At 39.4% G+C, this 19606-nt stretch overlaps 1 protein-coding gene across 2 annotated transcripts in view; it reads right to left on the bottom strand.

Annotated features, from left to right (window-relative positions):
* LOC131348482 (neuronal migration protein doublecortin-like) overlaps positions 1-19606 on the bottom strand; it is a 31786-nt gene that overhangs the window by 3118 nt on the left and 9062 nt on the right. For both annotated transcript variants that reach the window (XM_058383490.1, XM_058383489.1), the window contains one exon: positions 17420-17751. In XM_058383490.1, the coding sequence (XP_058239473.1) occupies positions 17420-17751 (332 nt within the window). The remainder of the gene's footprint in view (positions 1-17419; positions 17752-19606) is intronic.

Consider the following 19606-nt stretch of genomic DNA (forward strand, 5'->3'; position numbering starts at 1 on the left):
GTGCCCACTTTGCTTCTGTCCCCTAGGATCAACACACACACACACACACACACACAGAACACCCTAGTTTGTATTAATGTGTGTCCCCGTGTGACATTTACATTTTGACTCTGATCCAATATGACATTCTGAAGCTGTCTATTAACCTGTCAATCATTTAGCAGGCCTGCCCCTACACCTGCTAACCCCACCCACTTCCATTATCACCACACTGATGAGATGGAAATTGGTTTGTTTCATGAGTTAACTGAGTATTTGCCACAGATGTCTAGAAAAATAGTCTTGGACACACACACACACACACACACATGAAGCACCCATAATGTGTCAATAACCACTGTCATGTGTGTGAATGGTAATAGAGGCCAAAGGTCAAGAACAGAGGTCATTGCAACAAAAGAAAGAAGAGAGGAAGAGAGAGACAACAATCTGACCATTGCATTAAGTGTGTATAAGTGTGTGTGTGTGTGTGTGTGAGTGTGTCACAGCCTCTCCCTAAACACAGAAGGCCATATCAGGGTCAGCACAAACACACTAGCACTGACCCCCCCAAAGCCTCACACACACAAACACACACACACACACCACTCCAGAACACATATTGAGGAAGGGGGTTTCCTAATCCTGGCCTTACCAGCTGTCAGGACCACATGTCACACACCCATTCCACACACACACACACACACACACACACAGTTTTACACCCCCAGTCTGTAGCATGTCAATTATTAAATGTCTAAGTGTTTTACTGGTCTTTGACTAGACTACACTCTGCTGCAATACAGAGGGCTACAGATATCTATCACACAAACACACACACACACACACACACACAGAGAGAGAGAGAGTTAGCATACGGCACAGTCAGTGAGGTCATATGATAATTAGCTAGTTAGCTTTGTTATAGAACACATTTCTCAGTGTGTTTTTATCTTTTTATAATAACATAATAAACACAGTAATGATGTAAAATTCCTAACAAATTAACTTTAAAACGCAAATAAAACACATTAATAAGTCAGGTTAAACAATTATAGCTTAAACCTCGATTCAGAAACAGCTTGAGAGAATGATTATGAGCTTCGGTTCAACATGGGCAAAAATATTGATGTGAATTATATTTGTTCAAAAACAGTCAATAAAAATAAGTTCATTCTTAAAGAAAAGATTAAGAAGTTATGATTTAAGGCTAGAATTTTAAGGAATTTTAAGGATGCAGCTTAATTTTAAATTAGTTTAAATATAAAGTTGTAGTTTGGTTCAGTGTTAAAAACTGAATAATTGTACTGTAAAGTTAATCTGAAAAGATCAGTATTTTGTATTTTGTATTGTTAGAAGTTTTGAATGTTGATTTAAAAAAAACTATTGATTCATGGATTAAGACTGAAGTTGAAGGATTAAGGTTGAGCTAAAGATTAATGTTGTTTTAACTTTAAAAGTTTAAGGCTGAAGCTTGAAATTTGGTTTGCGGTTCAGATGACAACCCACAAGACTTGAAGTTTATGTCTGAAAGTTTTAACTACAAAGTTAGTTTTAATTTTAGAATTTTGAGTGGATTGAAGCCATGATTATGATTATTATTACTGCTCTATCTCTCTCTCAGTTTAAAGCAGGGCTGTGATATTAAATCAGCATGAAGTTTCTTTGTAATCTGGGAAACCCCTGCACACTGTTCAAGTCTTTTCTCAGTACTGCTGCAGAGAGGAAAATTTCAGCATCGAATTTCATCACTGTGACCATGGAAGGGAGCCAAAACTTTTAGAAGCCTTTATGAAAACATTTCCGTTCCCATGTGGTTTTGTTTAAATGTTACGCTCTGCACTCCCTTCTCTTATTCTTGGCCTCTTCTTTATTCCTTTATAGTTCTACATCATTTCTTTTAAACAAGTTTATTTTTATTTATTTACCTTTTATTTGTCTGGTGTGCTTATTATCCAAGCGCATATAAAGCAGACTGAATTACCTTTTGTGAATTTAATAACGCTGTACAAATAAACCTGAGAACAAATCTGACCTAAACACAACTGAGAGAGAGAGAGAGAGAGAGAGAGAGGGAGAGATGATAAATGAGTGATTGTATGGCTTTTATAACCTTCAGACAATAATGCTGTATGTTTAGGCTTAGAGACAGGACTTGATTTGTTCAATATCAGAGTGAAGTAAAACGTAAGACACACTGCTGAACACCGGGGGGGGGGGGGGTCTCTTTACATCACTCCATCTGTTTTCACTTCTCTGAGGAAGTCTTTCTGTGATGGAGAGTATCTGCTCTCTCTCTCTCTCTCTCTCTCTTTTGATGTATATGTATATATATGTATATATTTTAGGGATGCCAACATTCTCAGTATGATACTGAAGCGACATCATCCGTGGTTCAGTACACGCATGTGAAGTGCAATATTTTCGGTTTTGCATGGTAGTTTCAGAACATGATATTTCTCTCTGAATGGACTCTCTGTGTGTGCCCGAGTCCACATGACTCACAGACAGATAAAGACCTCCTGCGAGTAAAAATCTCATCAATATATGCTAAAGTTGGGAGAATTACGCTGAATTCATACATTCAACATGGCAAAACGAGGAAGCACCACCATCTTTATTTAATGTGTGGTGTGGGAACATTTCAGTTCCAGTGTGGAGTATGGAGAAGAGAAAATGGTAATAAATAAATAAATAAATAAATAAATAAACACTGTTTAACTGGTGTCGCCTACTCAAACAGACACACATTCAACATGACGGCACGTCTGCAGCTCCATTACCCAGCTGTATCACTGTCTGGACGCGGGACAGCCGAGCAGGTAACAACAACATGCAACAGTCCCTCACTAATGCCTTCCATCACACATACCTAACTGATTCAGAGAGACAAGAGCAGTTGTGTGGTCATTACCAGAGATTTGCAGCCGTTTCCGGTAGTTAGCGATGTAGGCTATCATCACCTTATCCGCATTACAAATTACCCTCATGCACATTTTTTCTGCACCGAGGTAATTCCCTACTTCTATGAAACACACAAAAATATGTCAGCTAAAGCACAGAGCCTTGCTGACACTACAGACTGAAATGTGTATAAAAAGCTTTTTGCTTATAAGTAAAATAAAGAATTAGTTTTGGAATAAAAAATGTCATTAACTGTACTGTTTAGCGTTTATTAAACATGTAAGAAGGAGAAAACAAACAAACAAACAAAAAACGTAGGCAGTCTGGGCCATCAGAACCGGCCCAAAAACTGTGATCAAAAACCCTGAACAGTGGAACTGTATTGTTGCATCCATAATATATATATATATATATATATATATATATATATATATATATATATATATATATATATAGTTTTATTCTGTTATATTTTTATCTGTCATTTCCTAACTTTCTTTCTTCCTTCGTCATCTCCCTCTATCTGTCCCTCATTATCTCTGGCTTTTCTTTCTCCATCTATTTGTATGATATTTGGAATCATGCACAAGGACCCAAAATGACAGCAGTGCTGTTTTACTCATTAAAGAAAATGTAAAAGAAAAAGATGAAAAATGTGCATGACTCTCTCTCTCTCTCTCATTTATTCTATCTCTCTCTCTCACTCATTCTCTCTCTCTTATTCTCTCTCTCTCTCTCTCATTCATTCTGTCTCTCTCTCTCTCTCTTTCTCTCTCTCTCTCTCTCATTCTCTCTCTCTCCTCTGATGATTCTCACATTCCTTCTCAACTATCACTCATAGCAACAATCCTAATTAATGCTGGTTCGCTATTAAAGCAATTACTGAGCATTGGAGTCTGTGTGTGTGTGTGTGTGTGTGTGTGTGTGGTTTCATCAGTCATTGTAAGTGTTTAATTCATCAGACTGCAGAAATGTCTGTTACTTCCATTCCAGCTGCACAATAAGATTAATACACTTTTAATAACACACATATGGAGTTCTATAATCATCACTTCTCTACCTGACAGAAGGGCAAGGTGTTCAAAATGAAAACACAATTCTCACTAAATTAAAGCACCATTTGACATTACATCGATCAGGCATAACATTATGACCTGCCTAATATTGTGTTGGTCCTCCTTTTGCTGCCAAAACAGCCCTGACCCGTCCTGCACTGTGTATTCTGACCCCTTTCTATCAGAACCAGCATTAACTTCTTCAGCAGTTTGATCAACAGTAGCTCGTCTGTTGGATCGGATCACACGGGTCAGCCTTCACTCCCCACGTGCATCAATAAGCCTTGACCATCCATGACCCTGTCTCCAGTTCACCACTGTTCCTTCCTTGGACCACTTTTGATAGATACTGACCACTGCAGACCGGGAACACCCCACAAGAGCTGCAGTTTTGGAGATGCTCTGATCCAGTGGTCTAGCATCACAATTTGGTCCTTTTGGTCAAACTCACTCAAATCCTTACACTTGTCCATTTTTCCTGCTTCTAACATCAACTGTGAGGATAAAATGTTTACTTGCTGCTTAATATATCCCACCCACTAACAGGTGCCATGATGAGGAGATACTCAGTCTTATTCACTTTTTTTTCTTTTTTTAACATTATATATTAACTATTTCGACTATAGATAACGGGATGTAACACACTCTAACAATAAAACACTATAACCTCTTTTATGTAGCTAAAAACTGAACTACACTATGAACTGAAAGCTGGGGATTTACAGCACCATATTTATATTATCACACCTACATGAGTGAGTTACTGACAACCAAGCTAAATATAACTCCAAACACAAACAAAGCTGAAAAGTTTATGTTAAAGTTATTGAGCGGTTGATGTAATGAACACACCCGTAGCACTACTGCTGCCTTTCACTTCTCCATCCACACACACACGTCACCTGAGGGTCAGGTATCTGCAGCAGATTGATGTGGTGCTGTGTCACAGTTTACAAATTTCTATCCTACTAAGAATTAAAAAACAAACACTTTTGTACTTCAAACGCCAAGCTTTCAGACATCATCATCAACATCCAACCACAGAGCTGGAAGAACAATGAGTTCAAAGCACAAGTGCATCATGGGAAAATGGCATCATCATTTAATGGAGATGTGGTGGTGGGAGGATGAAAGATGGGTGAGAGAGCAAAAGTGCCGACTTCTACGATTTCAGTAAACACACACTGGTGACTCAGCACAGGTTGTGTTTACACACACACACACACACACAAACTCCAGTTACACAGATCAGTTATCAAACTGATCACACAAACTCCAGTTACACAGATCAGTTATCAAACTGATCAAACCGTGTCCCTTGGCTCATGGTTATTATTCTGTGATATTTAACGCCTAGACAGATTCTGTGTTCAGATGAGTGAGAAATTATGGAGTGAAGCTGAAATCCATCTCAGGCTTCAGGTCACACTTCTGTTTTTTACACCAGATTCTTTTACACTTATTCCTTCAGCTCGTATGTATCATGTCTTTAAAAAGGGACAAAAAGAAATCCAGTCCAAGCATCAAGCTTACAGGTGAGGCACAAAACCATAATAATAATAATAATAATAATAATAATAATAATAATTAGGGATGAACGATATGAAAAATTTAAACCGATACCGATAATTAAGTCCTTCTCATGGCCGATTCCAATACCGATAACCAATAGGTTCATATTTTTATATTAGAATTTTCATATAATCTGCAGTTTGTGCAGCCAGGAGAATAAAAAATCTAAGATGCACTGATGAAACTGGCCTAACTGTAATAGCAAACATCAGTCCTGATTTTTCAGATTATTTTTTGTGAAAGCACTACAATAAGAACAGAAAGGATTTAACAGAACTATGACAGAACTATGGTTTATCTGCAATTAACAACTCATTAACAATAAAATTAATTTTTAAGTATTTCAAGCATAACAAAGAAATGCATCTATTCAACCTTTTTAGTGCATGAGGATGAGGAAGGTATATAGACCTTAAGCCACATGCTCCGTGTTTTAGGCCTAGCACTAGTAGCTGCTGCTGCCGCGGCTGCTTCATATTCTTTTAATACAGCTTCGCTGTGATGACGACCCTTCAAGTGAGATATAAGATTTGTTGTGTTAAAACCTGACGCCTTTTTACTTCCTCTCAGAATCTTGCTGAATATAGATAGATAGATACAACTTTATTGTCATTGCAAAGTGCAGGTACATAGCAACGAAATGCTGTTTAGCATCTACCGGAAGTGCAAATAGAAGAAATTATGTAAATAAACAAGTGCAGATAAATATGTAAATATCTACATTGATAAATAAATAAGGCTATGTTAGAGTGTGTATAGAGAGGTAAGTGCAAGTAGTATTTACAGCAGATAAAGTGACAGGTGTAATTATAATTGTGCAAAAATGTGTGCATTATGTACAATGTATGTACAACAGTAACAGAGATAATATACAGTGTATATACAGATAGTATATAGTATGTATAAATATAGTATATATAAATGTATATAAATAGACAGATAGATAAATAAAAACTAGGTGTAATCTATGAAGTGGACAATGTGTACATAAATTATATTACACAGTGAAAAAACACTATATTACAGCAGAATGTACAGGGTGGAGCAGAACTGTAAAGTGGTAAGTGTAGTAAGTAGGGCTGTCAAAATTAACGCGTTAATAATGCGTTAACGCAAATTCATTTTAACGGCACTAATTTTATTAACGCGCGATTAACGGAGCGCACATTTTCTGTTTGACCCTTGGCCTTGCCCCTAGTTTGTGAAATGGAAGATGCAGCAGCAAACCGAAATTGAGGAATAAAAACGTCTTCTTTATATATAAAACAATGTCTGATGGTTCTGTTGACGAGACAAAAGTCTGCATTTATTGTGGATGTGAATGAAGTTCTCACCACAGCACCTCGAGTTTAAAATATCACTTGATGGTGAAACATACAGCTGATACAGAGAGCTCTCCTGCCCCTCTCCTGCCCCTCGCCAAAGGCAGACAACACTAGATTGTTTTCAGCAGAGATGTAATGTGAACCTGTGTTCTGTTCTTTTCTTCAATAGTCATGAACAAGTTATTTGAAAACATGTTCTTTATGCTCTATATTTAAGGTGGTTTCAGTAATAAATGTACACTTTGCATGTTTAGAAGAAGTGATCTGAAAATGTTAACAGGTTTGTGTCAGTAAATCGCTCAGTGCAAAGGAAGAAGTCATTGTTTTCTATGTTCTTCTTTTCATATGTTTAATAAACATGAACAAGAAAAATATCTATGAACTCTGAAACATGTCTAGTCTTCATGCTCTATGTTGAATATGGTTTCACTAATAATAACAACATACATTTCAATATTTGTCCACACCCATGTTGATTAGAGTATTAAAAACTAAAGTATTAATTTAAGGTACATTTAGAATGGATAAAAATGTGCGATTAAGTTGTGATTAATCGCGAGTTAACTCATGACAATCATGCGATCAATCGCGATTAAATATTTTAATCGATTGACAGCCCTAGTAGTAAGACATGAGAGTCCTAGCAGTGTAGTGTATATGCGTTGCAAATAGCAATGGCACTGTCCTCCGCTGCCACAGAGAAAAACTTCCAGACCGGCGAAGACATGTTCACAGACTATGACCTAATGACCGCCACACAGTTTAAAGCTGCAGTCACGTGCACTCGGAAAGCGGATGAATCTCAGATAAATCAGACTGATTGATTGATTTACCAGCAAGCATACTTCATCGGATCTAGTTATCGGATTTAATTTATTTATCGGAGCAATAAAAATATCGGCCGATAATTTATCTGTCCGATAAATATTGTGCATCCCTAATAATAATAATAATAATAAGAATAACAGAATGTGTTATTAGTAGTGTGAGTGTGTTATTAGCAGTGTGAGTGTGTTATTAGTAGTGTGAGTGTGTTATTAGCAGTGTGTGTGTGTTATTAGTAGTGTGAGTGTGTTATTAGCAGTGTGTGTGTGTTATTAGTAGTGTGAGTGTGTTATTAGTAGTGTGTGTGTGTTATTAGTAGTGTGAGTGTGTTATTAGCAGTGTGTGTGTGTTATTAGTAGTGTGAGTGTGTTATTAGTAGTGTGAGTGTGTTATTAGCAGTGTGTGTGTGTTATTAGTAGTGTGTGTGTGTTATTAGCAGTGTGTGTGTGTTATTAGTAGTGTGAGTGTGTTATTAGCAGTGTGAGTGTGTTATTAGCACTGTGTGTGTGTTATTAGTAGTGTGAGTGTGTTATTAGCAGTGTGAGTGTGTTATTAGCAGTGTGAGTGTGTTATTAGCAGTGTGTGTGTGTTATTAGCAGTGTGTGTGTGTTATTAGTAGTGTGAGTGTGTTATTAGCAGTGTGAGTGTGTTATTAGCACTGTGTGTGTGTTATTAGTAGTGTGAGTGTGTTATTAGCAGTGTGTGTGTGTTATTAGTAGTGTGTGTGTGTTATTAGTAGTGTGTGTGTGTTATTAGTAGTGTGAGTGTGTTATTAGTAGTGTGAGTGTGTTATTAGCAGTGTGAGTGTGTTATTAGTAGTGTGAGTGTGTTATTAGCAGTGTGAGTGTGTTATTAGCACTGTGTGTGTGTTATTAGTAGTGTGTGTGTGTTATTAGTAGTGTGTGTGTGTTATTAGTAGTGTGAGTGTGTTATTAGCAGTGTGTGTGTGTTATTAGTAGTGTGTGTGTGTTATTAGTAGTGTGAGTGTGTTATTAGCAGTGTGTGTGTGTTATTAGCAGTGTGAGTGTGTTATTAGCAGTGTGTGTGTGTTATTAGCAGTGTGTGTGTGTTATTAGTAGTGTGAGTGTGTTATTAGCAGTGTGAGTGTGTTATTAGCACTGTGTGTGTGTTATTAGTAGTGTGAGTGTGTTATTAGCAGTGTGTGTGTGTTATTAGTAGTGTGTGTGTGTTATTAGTAGTGTGTGTGTGTTATTAGTAGTGTGAGTGTGTTATTAGTAGTGTGAGTGTGTTATTAGTAGTGTGTGTGTGTTATTAGTAGTGTGAGTGTGTTATTAGTAGTGTGAGTGTGTTATTAGTAGTGTGAGTGTGTTATTAGCACTGTGTGTGTGTTATTAGTAGTGTGTGTGTGTTATTAGTAGTGTGTGTGTGTTATTAGTAGTGTGAGTGTGTTATTAGCAGTGTGTGTGTGTTATTAGCAGTGTGAGTGTGTTATTAGCAGTGTGTGTGTGTTATTAGTAGTGTGAGTGTGTTATTAGCAGTGTGAGTGTGTTATTAGCACTGTGTGTGTGTTATTAGTAGTGTGAGTGTGTTATTAGCAGTGTGTGTGTGTTATTAGTAGTGTGTGTGTGTTATTAGTAGTGTGAGTGTGTTATTAGCAGTGTGTGTGTGTTATTAGCACTGTGTGTGTGTTATTAGTAGTGTGAGTGTGTTATTAGCAGTGTGTGTGTGTTATTAGTAGTGTGTGTGTGTTATTAGCAGTGTGAGTGTGTTATTAGTAGTGTGAGTGTGTTATTAGTATTGTGAGTGTGTTATTAGTAGTGTGAGTGTGTTATTAGCAGTGTGTGTGTGTTATTAGTAGTGTGTGTGTGTTATTAGTAGTGTGAGTGTGTTATTAGCAGTGTGTGTGTGTTATTAGTAGTGTGTGTGTGTTATTAGTAGTGTGAGTGTGTTATTAGTAGTGTGAGTGTGTTATTAGCAGTGTGTGTGTGTTATTAGTAGTGTGTGTGTGTTATTAGTAGTGTGAGTGTGTTATTAGTAGTGTGAGTGTGTTATTAGCAGTGTGTGTGTGTTATTAGTAGTGTGTGTGTGTTATTAGTAGTGTGAGTGTGTTATTAGCAGTGTGTGTGTGTTATTAGTAGTGTGTGTGTGTTATTAGTAGTGTGAGTGTGTTATTAGTAGTGTGAGTGTGTTATTAGCAGTGTGTGTGTGTTATTAGTAGTGTGTGTGTGTTATTAGTAGTGTGAGTGTGTTATTAGCAGTGTGTGTGTGTTATTAGTAGTGTGTGTGTGTTATTAGTAGTGTGAGTGTGTTATTAGTATTGTGAGTGTGTTATTAGTAGTGTGAGTGTGTTATTAGTAGTGTGAGTGTGTTATTAGTAGTGTGAGTGTGTTATTAGTAGTGTGAGTGTGTTATTAGCAGTGTGAGTGTGTTATTAGTAGTGTGAGTGTGTTATTAGTATTGTGAGTGTGTTATTAGTAGTGTGAGTGTGTTATTAGTAGTGTGAGTGTGTTATTAGCAGTGTGAGTGTGTTATTAGTAGTGTGAGTGTGTTATTAGTATTGTGAGTGTGTTATTAGTAGTGTGAGTGTGTTATTAGTATTGTGAGTGTGTTATTAGTAGTGTGAGTGTGTTATTAGTAGTGTGAGTGTGTTATTAGCAGTGTGAGTGTGTTATTAGTAGTGTGTGTGTGTTATTAGTATTGTGAGTGTGTTATTAGTAGTGTGAGTGTGTTATTAGTAGTGTGAGTGTGTTATTAGTAGTGTGAGTGTGTTATTAGTAGTGTGAGTGTGTTATTAGCAGTGTGAGTGTGTTATTAGTAGTGTGAGTGTGTTATTAGTATTGTGAGTGTGTTATTAGTAGTGTGAGTGTGTTATTAGTAGTGTGAGTGTGTTATTAGCAGTGTGAGTGTGTTATTAGTAGTGTGAGTGTGTTATTAGTATTGTGAGTGTGTTATTAGTAGTGTGAGTGTGTTATTAGTATTGTGAGTGTGTTATTAGTAGTGTGAGTGTGTTATTAGTAGTGTGAGTGTGTTATTAGCAGTGTGAGTGTGTTATTAGTAGTGTGTGTGTGTTATTAGTATTGTGAGTGTGTTATTAGTAGTGTGAGTGTGTTATTAGTAGTGTGTGTGTGTTATTAGTAGTGTGAGTGTGTTATTAGTAGTGTGAGTGTGTTATTAGTAGTGTGTGTGTGTTATTAGTAGTGTGAGTGTGTTATTAGTAGTGTGAGTGTGTTATTAGTAGTGTGAGTGTGTTATTAGCAGTGTGTGTGTGTTATTAGTAGTGTGTGTGTGTTATTAGTAGTGTGTGTGTGTTATTAGCAGTGTGTGTGTGTTATTAGTAGTGTGTGTGTGTTATTAGTAGTGTGTGTGTGTTATTAGTAGTGTGAGTGTGTTATTAGCAGTGTGTGTGTGTTATTAGTAGTGTGTGTGTGTTATTAGTAGTGTGAGTGTGTTATTAGCAGTGTGTGTGTGTTATTAGTAGTGTGTGTGTGTTATTAGTAGTGTGAGTGTGTTATTAGTATTGTGAGTGTGTTATTAGTAGTGTGAGTGTGTTATTAGTAGTGTGAGTGTGTTATTAGTAGTGTGAGTGTGTTATTAGTAGTGTGAGTGTGTTATTAGCAGTGTGAGTGTGTTATTAGTAGTGTGAGTGTGTTATTAGTATTGTGAGTGTGTTATTAGTAGTGTGAGTGTGTTATTAGTATTGTGAGTGTGTTATTAGTAGTGTGAGTGTGTTATTAGTAGTGTGAGTGTGTTATTAGCAGTGTGAGTGTGTTATTAGTAGTGTGTGTGTGTTATTAGTAGTGTGAGTGTGTTATTAGCAGTGTGTGTGTGTTATTAGTAGTGTGTGTGTGTTATTAGTAGTGTGTGTGTTATTAGTAGTGTGAGTGTGTTATTAGCAGTGTGTGTGTGTTATTAGTAGTGTGAGTGTGTTATTAGCAGTGTGTGTGTGTTATTAGCAGTGTGTGTGTGTTATTAGTAGTGTGTGTGTGTTATTAGTAGTGTGAGTGTGTTATTAGTAGTGTGAGTGTGTTATTAGTAGTGTGAGTGTGTTATTAGCAGTGTGAGTGTGTTATTAGTAGTGTGAGTGTGTTATTAGCAGTGTGAGTGTGTTATTAGCAGTGTGTGTGTGTTATTAGTAGTGTGTGTGTGTTATTAGTAGTGTGAGTGTGTTATTAGTAGTGTGTGTGTGTTATTAGCAGTGTGTGTGTGTTATTAGTAGTGTGTGTGTATTATTAGTAGTGTGAGTGTGTTATTAGTAGTGTGTGTGTGTTATTAGTAGTGTGAGTGTGTTATTAGTAGTGTGTGTGTGTTATTAGCAGTGTGTGTGTGTTATTAGCAGTGTGAGTGTGTTATTAGCAGTGTGTGTGTGTTATTAGTAGTGTGTGTGTGTTATTAGTAGTGTGTGTGTGTTATTAGCAGTGTGAGTGTGTTATTAGTAGTGTGAGTGTGTTATTAGCAGTGTGAGTGTGTTATTAGCAGTGTGTGTGTGTTATTAGTAGTGTGTGTGTGTTATTAGTAGTGTGTGTGTGTTATTAGTAGTGTGTGTGTGTTATTAGCAGTGTGAGTGTGTTATTAGTAGTGTGAGTGTGTTATTAGCAGTGTGTGTGTGTTATTAGTAGTGTGAGTGTGTTATTAGCAGTGTGTGTGTGTGTTTGTTATAAGGATGAAATTACAAATTGAGTAATTGAGATTCCAACATTACAGACACTACTTATTTTTGCTCTAACTACACAAATCATTCTCAAAGACTCATGCAAAGTGTTTGTTGTTGCCATGGTAACACACAGCCGGACAGCCTGTGGTGAGTGTAGTAACGAGTGTAACGAAGTAATGTAGAACTGGACTGCTCAAGTGACACGTCGCAGAATGCTTCTCATCCAGTCAGATCAGTGGATCAGTTTATAAACTGTTTATAAACATGTAAGAAATAACACATAATACACCAAATGATTATTAAGAGTTTATACATTATTATTTATTACAACTAAGATTCCGTTCATAAATATTAAATAAATGTCTCCTATGAAAAACTTCACCTGTTCTACATTTTACTTATTAAATAAGTGATTTTTTAATGTTTATTGTGTCTTATGGAGCATACACACACACACACGCACGCATCAGTGATCAGTTGCTATAGCAACGATAAGGTATTAGAGTGTGTGTGTTAATAACATAAACCTGTGTTTCAGGGTACAGTCTGATCCACACTGCTCTACAGAACCACCCAACTCCTTCTGACCAATCAGATTCGAGCATTTATCTGCAGTGTGCTGAAAACATGTGTGTGTTACTTTGTGCATGTGTGTTAGCGTGCATTATTTTGTGTTAGCATGTGATGTTGTATGTTAAATAACGTTCAGAGTAATCAGATTTCGATTCATCCTTCTGACCCACACTTCCAACAAGCCAGGACATTAATCACACCATTACACCCAGCCGCCCGCCCACACACACACACACGCGCGCACACACCTTCCAAGTGTGTGAAACTGGAGCTTAGTGTGTGTTTGTGTGTGTGAGAGTGTGTGTGTGTGTGTGTAAGACGACTGCACTGCTGTGTTTATGAACCCACTGAACCCAGTTTCTCCCTGTTGCCAAGGATACAGACTGCAGCGAGTGTGATTGGATTCGACTCACAAATGTGTGTGTGTGTGTGTAGATAACACAGAGAAAAGGAAGGAATGACAAGCAGCTTCTTGGAATAAGGTCCTTACAACATATCATACCTCTCTCTTTCTCTCTACCTGTCTTTTAGTCTCTCTCTCTCTCTCTCTACCTGTCTTTTAGTCTCTCTCTCCCTCCCTCCCTCTCTCTCCCTGTCTTTTAGTCTCTTAATCTTTCTCTGCCTCTCTCTTTCTTGCTACCTCTGTCTCTCTCTCTCTCTCTCTGTCTTTTAGTCTCTCTCTCTCTCTCTCTCTCTCTCTCTACCTCTGTCTCTCTCTTTTCTTCTTCATCCTCTTCCTCTTTGTCTCTTCCTCTTTCTGTCCGTCACTTTTTTCATTCTCTCCTTATCTCTTGCATTCTATCTACCCCTTCTCTCTTTCTATTTGTATCATCCTCTTACTATTGAATAAAACTATTTTTCATTATTCTTGACTTTTATCCCTTCCCCCTCTCTCATATTACACATCACTCTCTCTCCACTGTTGCATCTCTCATGCTTATCTTCTGATGTCACTTCCTCTGACCCATGAGGTCACACTCTGACACCAGTGCTGATGTCATTAAACTGACACTGAACCTGTTGCTATGGAAACTGATGTGTGTGTTTGTGTGTGGAGTGTCGAGGTCCAGTTTGTGATTTGGGAGTCAACCCAGCTACAGTGCTATATGGAGCGATGCAGCTTTCCAGATGAGGATGGGTCTGTGCTCCACTGCATTTCTGCCGCACTGGATAATTCACATCCATCCTGTAGTGAGCAAGTGAGAGTTGTGTGGATTGGGAAGGCTCCTTGGCTTTCATGTGTTAAAAATGAAGAGCTCACTCAGCGTATTTCTAATCATCGCTATTGTCACGGCAACCTCAGGAGTCTAGCACCTTAGCGTTTCCATGGCAACACCCTTGACTAACCAGAGAGGCAAGAGGAAAAAAAGAATAAGCAAAAAAAAAAAATCTCACTCTCTCTCTCTCTTTCCTACCTCCTCTCCCTGTCTCTCTTTTTCAACTCTCATTCGCTAGCAGTGAGATCATCCAAAAATCCGCAGTATGGGACACACACACACACACACAATGCTTTTGTAAAACAACTAGAAAGAATATTTCACCAGGAAATCCCTCAATTTTCCTAACGAGATTAACACTAATGCCTGCTAATGACTGTGGGCTGTGTTCCAATAACCTACAACTCAGAAGGGCACACACACACACACATGCAGCAAATAGAAGCTGATTGTGCATGAAAGTATGGGGACTACACTGAGTGCCCTGCCCCAGCAGTGATGCAAAAATCATTTAAAACCTGGAATGAAGTCTAGGATTACACAAAAAGAAACGAGTGTTTAAAGAGTGTTTATGCTAATCATTTGGCAGGTTTTTCAACAATAAAAGCCTGTGCCCCACCCCTACACAGTGATTGGCTAATGAACTGTAATTAGGCCTCAGCTATGTGATAAAGCTACATCAGGTCACTGATACACCAAAAGCTACACAATTACAGCCAGTTATTGCTGCGTTCTGAGTTCTGGATTGTGATTGGTCAGAAGGTGATTCATTTTCTTAAAAAAAATAAAAATCTTGCACAGCTGCAAATCACGGCTTTTTGACATATCACTCTTTTAAAAATAAAACCTGTAAGTGTTGGAGTGTTGCAGTGGCATGAGAGGATTAATACACTATTAATAATCAGCTTCAGAGTGGGAACTGTGGCGCTGCTGTGGCTCATTACTGCAACACAATTTAAACATTAAAAGTATGGCACATACACCAATCAGCAATAATACTCTGAGCCGTGACCAGGCTAGACCACTGGATCAGACCATCTCCAAAACTGCAGCTCTTGTGGGGTGTTACTGGTCTGCAGTGGTCAGTATCTATCAAAAGTGGTCCAAGGAAGGAACAGTAGTGAACTGAAGACAGGGTCATGGATGGTCAAGGCTCACTGATGCACGTGGGGAGTGAAGGCTGGCCCGTGTGATCCGATCCAACAGACGAGCTACTGTTGCTCAAATTGCTGAAGAAGTTAATGCTGGTTCTGATAGGAAGGGGTCAGAATACACAGTGCAGGACGGGTCAGGGCTGTTTTGGCAGCAAAACGGAGACCAACACAATATTAGGCATGTGGTCATAATTTTATGCCTGGTCGGTGTAAGTTATTATTAAATCTAAGAAACAGGAGGAGATGTAAACACTCACCTGTACAGAAAACACAGTAAAAGCATAGAAATGCGAAGATAAGTTGTGTTTGTGTTCTGACACGCCCATTAACTGAGCAGGAGCAGGACCATGATTCAACACCAGTCACTTCTTCCACCTTCTACCATATGTGGAGAAAATAACATGAGCTTGGAATTATGGGTAAATGAAAAGAGGGATCATATGTCTCAGAATTCATGTCTCTGTCTCCCTGCCTTTGTCTTGCTGTCTCTCTCTTGTTTTCTTGGTCTGTCTCTCTCTTTGTGTCTGTCTGTCTGTCTCTGTCCCTCTGTCTCTCTCTGTCCTTCTTTCTGTCTCTGCCTCTCTTTCTCTTTATGATGCTGTCTGTCTTTCTTTAGACCGAAGATGGGGGGATGAGAGCCATTCTAAATGATTAAATTTCTTTCTCTCTCTCTCTCTCTCTCTCTCTCTCTCTCTTTCATTCACATACACATTGACACACACATACAAACACAAACACATACATGTATGGATGACTGTGAGTGTGTCGGCAGCTGAAGGGAAAATGAGTGTCATTTTGTGCTCACGGGCAAAATGAAAAGGAGAGGAAGGGTTTACTGAACCTAAACACACACACACACAATCATCCAGCTGGGCTGTGTCTTTATGGAGGAAGCAGTTGCTTAGCAACCAGAACTAGCAGCTGCCTCAGCATCCATAAAGAGAGAGAGAGAGAGAGAGAGAGAGAGAGAGAGAGAGAGAGAAGAGAGAAGCAGAGAGAGACACAGAGAGAGAGGCAGAGAGAGAGAGAGAGAGAGCTGATGAGTGGAAAGAGAGAGATATAGAGAAAGTGAGGAAAGTAAAAAGAAAACGAGAGAGAGAGAGAGAGAGAGAGAGAGAAAGAGAGAGGGGCAGAGAGAGAGAGCAGAGGAAAGGCAAAAGAGAAAGAGGAAAAAAAGGATGAAAAAGGAACGGAGAAAGAATGGTTAAAAAACAGACAATGAAAGAGAAAAATAGGGAAGAAACAAAAGAAACAGAAATAAAAGGAGATAAATGAAGAGAAATGAAACTAGGAGACAGAGAAAATGAAAAGAAAGAAAAAGAAAGAATGGGGTAGAAGAAAGAAAATGAGGAAAAGATAGAAAAAAAGAGAAGTGAGAAAGAGAACAGAAATACAAGCAGCAATTAAACACATCAGACAGCAGCGGGTGGGACAATCTGGGCCAAGTTTGGAGTGTGTGTGTGTGTGTGTGTGTGTGTGAAGAAGAAGAAGACAAAGGCAGCAATTAGCTGCTAAAAAAGCTAGACACTAATGACACGATCTGGAGAAGCTGAGGAACTTCCGACCTGTCTGTCTATCTGTCTGTCTGTCTATATGTCTGGGTCTAAGTGGGCGGGGCTTACCTTCCCATCATGTGACATCACAAAGACTTTCATTCTATTGGACAAAAGATAACTTGTGTGTATAAATAATAACATTAAATAAATGTTTCTTTTCATATTAATCTAATAATTAAAGAGACCCCACAGTACTTACACAACAACTAGACTGCAAACACACACACACACACACAAAAATCCAGCAGAAATCAGAAGTGTAGAAGTGAAACAGGTTAATAGGGCAGCGCTGTCCTATATACAGTGACATTAAATACATTATTACACACACACACATACACACACACACTGAAACAAGCAAGGAAGGAATAAGTCACCTAACAGCCTGTGTGTGTGTGTGCGTGTGTGTGTAGTTGCAATCTGTCTCTACTGCATCTGTTCCATCTAATTTCCAAATTGCAAATAAAGAATGGAATTATGTTCCTTTATGGCATTTACAAAACACACACACACTCAGTTCCATGTTTCCATGCTGCTCAATGATAATCTGTGTGAATTTGCATGTCTACATCCTATAAGAGCGTATGTCAGGAAAATTTTTCTCCTTTCTATATCTGTGTGTGTGTGTGTGTGTGTGTGTGTGTCACCTGTTTTCCGTCCAGTGTGTAGATCTTCTTGACAGCGCCGCTCTCCAGTTTGATGGCCTCGGTGATGTCGGTGAGAACTTGTTCAAACGAGTGTGCGGTTTTTTTGTTTAGCAGAACCCTCACAGCCTTCCTGGGCTTCACACCACTGCGGATCACCGTCACCAGCTTGGGCCGCACAAAGTCCTTGTTCTCGCGCATGTCACCCGCCTGGCGGCTAGCCGCATTCTTCTGCATCGCACTGGCCTTCACGTTCACAGACCAGTTCGGGTTCACGTTCTTCGTGTAGTCCACTTTCTTATAGAAGTTCTCTGAGGCACAGACATAGCTCTCACCTGCAGGAAAACGGGGAAGAGAACCGGGTTCTAGAGTCACACACTTCATATTTTATTCTTTAATTTCTCAAAGAGAGGATGATGAACCAAGAAACATGGCCATGATTCTCTCTCTGAAGATGATTCTGTAGAAGGAGTCTTTCTCTGAAGGAGAGTCTCTCTCTCTCTCTCTCTCTCTCACATGTTCTAGAATCTAAAGAATGTCTTATGGCCATGTTTGTAGAAATCAATCTGTGTGCAGATGATTATTTCCTTGAAGAAGATCATTTTATAATCAGTCTATCTTTGAAGAATATTTTAGAAACCTTTTTTAAAGAATCAGGAAGTAGTCTTTGAAGAAGATTCGAGATCTCTCACGTTTTAGAATTTTCCTGAAAGACTCGTTATCATCTCTCTAGAAGTCTCTGTGTCTGAAGCTGATTTCTGTAATGAAACATGATTCTAAAACAAGTGTCGAAAATTCTGTTCTAAGATTCGTTTCTTTAATAAAGATATTTTAAAGAGATTCCCGTATGTAATTTATATTATACTTATATCATAAAGTCTCTATAATCCGTCTGTCACTGAAAATAACTTTAAACCACTTCCTGAAACATGCCATGGAAGGAAACTTCCTGTGAGGAAAATGCTAGAACCCGTGATCTCTGAAGATTTAGTTCTATAAACTGCTACAGCGGGTTCTTCTCGCCCCCACACCGGCACCGAGCTCCTCCACCCACATGCAGCCTTTCATTATATAAGGAGGCAAAACAGCACCATGTTTCCTAAGTGTCACATCAGATTACAGCAGATGCAGAACCTACAACATGAGACACACTGAGCTCCACCTCTACCTCCATCTCCAGCCCCACACCTTGACCTCCACACCTTCATCTCCAGCCTTTACCTTCACACCTCCATATCCACCCCCACACCTCCATCTCCACCCCCACACCTTGACCTCCACACCTCCATCTCCAGCCCCACACCTTGACCTTCACACCTCCATCTCCAGCCCCACACCTTAACCTCCACACCTCCATCTCCAACCCCACACCTTGACCTTCACACCTCCATCTCCAGCCCCACACCTTGACCTCCACACCTCCATGTCCACCCCCACATCTCCATCTCCAACCCCACACCTTAACCTCCACTCCTCCATCTCCAGCCCCACACCTTGACCTCCACACTTCCATCTCCAACTCCACACCTTGACCTTCACACCTCCATCTCCAGCCCCACACCTTGACCTCCACACCCCCATCTCCACTCCCATACCTCCACCCCCACACCTTGACCTCCACACTTCCATCTCCAGCCCCACACCTTGACCTCCACACCTCCATCTCCACCCCCACACCTTGACCTCCACACCTCCATCTCCACCCCCACACCTTGACCTCCACACCTCCATCTCCACTCCCACACCTTGACCTCCACACCTCCATCTCCATCCCCACACCTTGACCTCCACACCTCCATCTCCAGCTCCACACCTCCATCTCCACTCCCACGCCTTGACCTCCACACCTCCATCTCCATCCCCACACCTTGACCTCCAGACCTCCAGCCCCACACCTTGACCTCCACACCTCCATCTCCACTCCCATACCTCCAGCCCCACACCTTAACCTCCACACTTACATCTCCACCCCCACACCTTGACCTCCACACTTACATCTCCACCCTCACACTTTGACCGTCCCCTCCACCTCACTCCACCATCCCTAGTCACTCTTCATGCTTCTACCATCACCTCCTCCCCAAACCTCCCTCCTCAACACCTCCATCTCCACCTACACATCTGTAGACCATCTCTGCTCTTACATCTCTCTACACCTTCACCCTACACCTCTATCTCTCTTTTTCTTCT

This window comes from Hemibagrus wyckioides, linkage group LG28, assembly GCF_019097595.1.
Source record: "Hemibagrus wyckioides isolate EC202008001 linkage group LG28, SWU_Hwy_1.0, whole genome shotgun sequence".
NCBI classification, from domain to species: Eukaryota; Metazoa; Chordata; class Actinopteri; order Siluriformes; family Bagridae; genus Hemibagrus; species Hemibagrus wyckioides.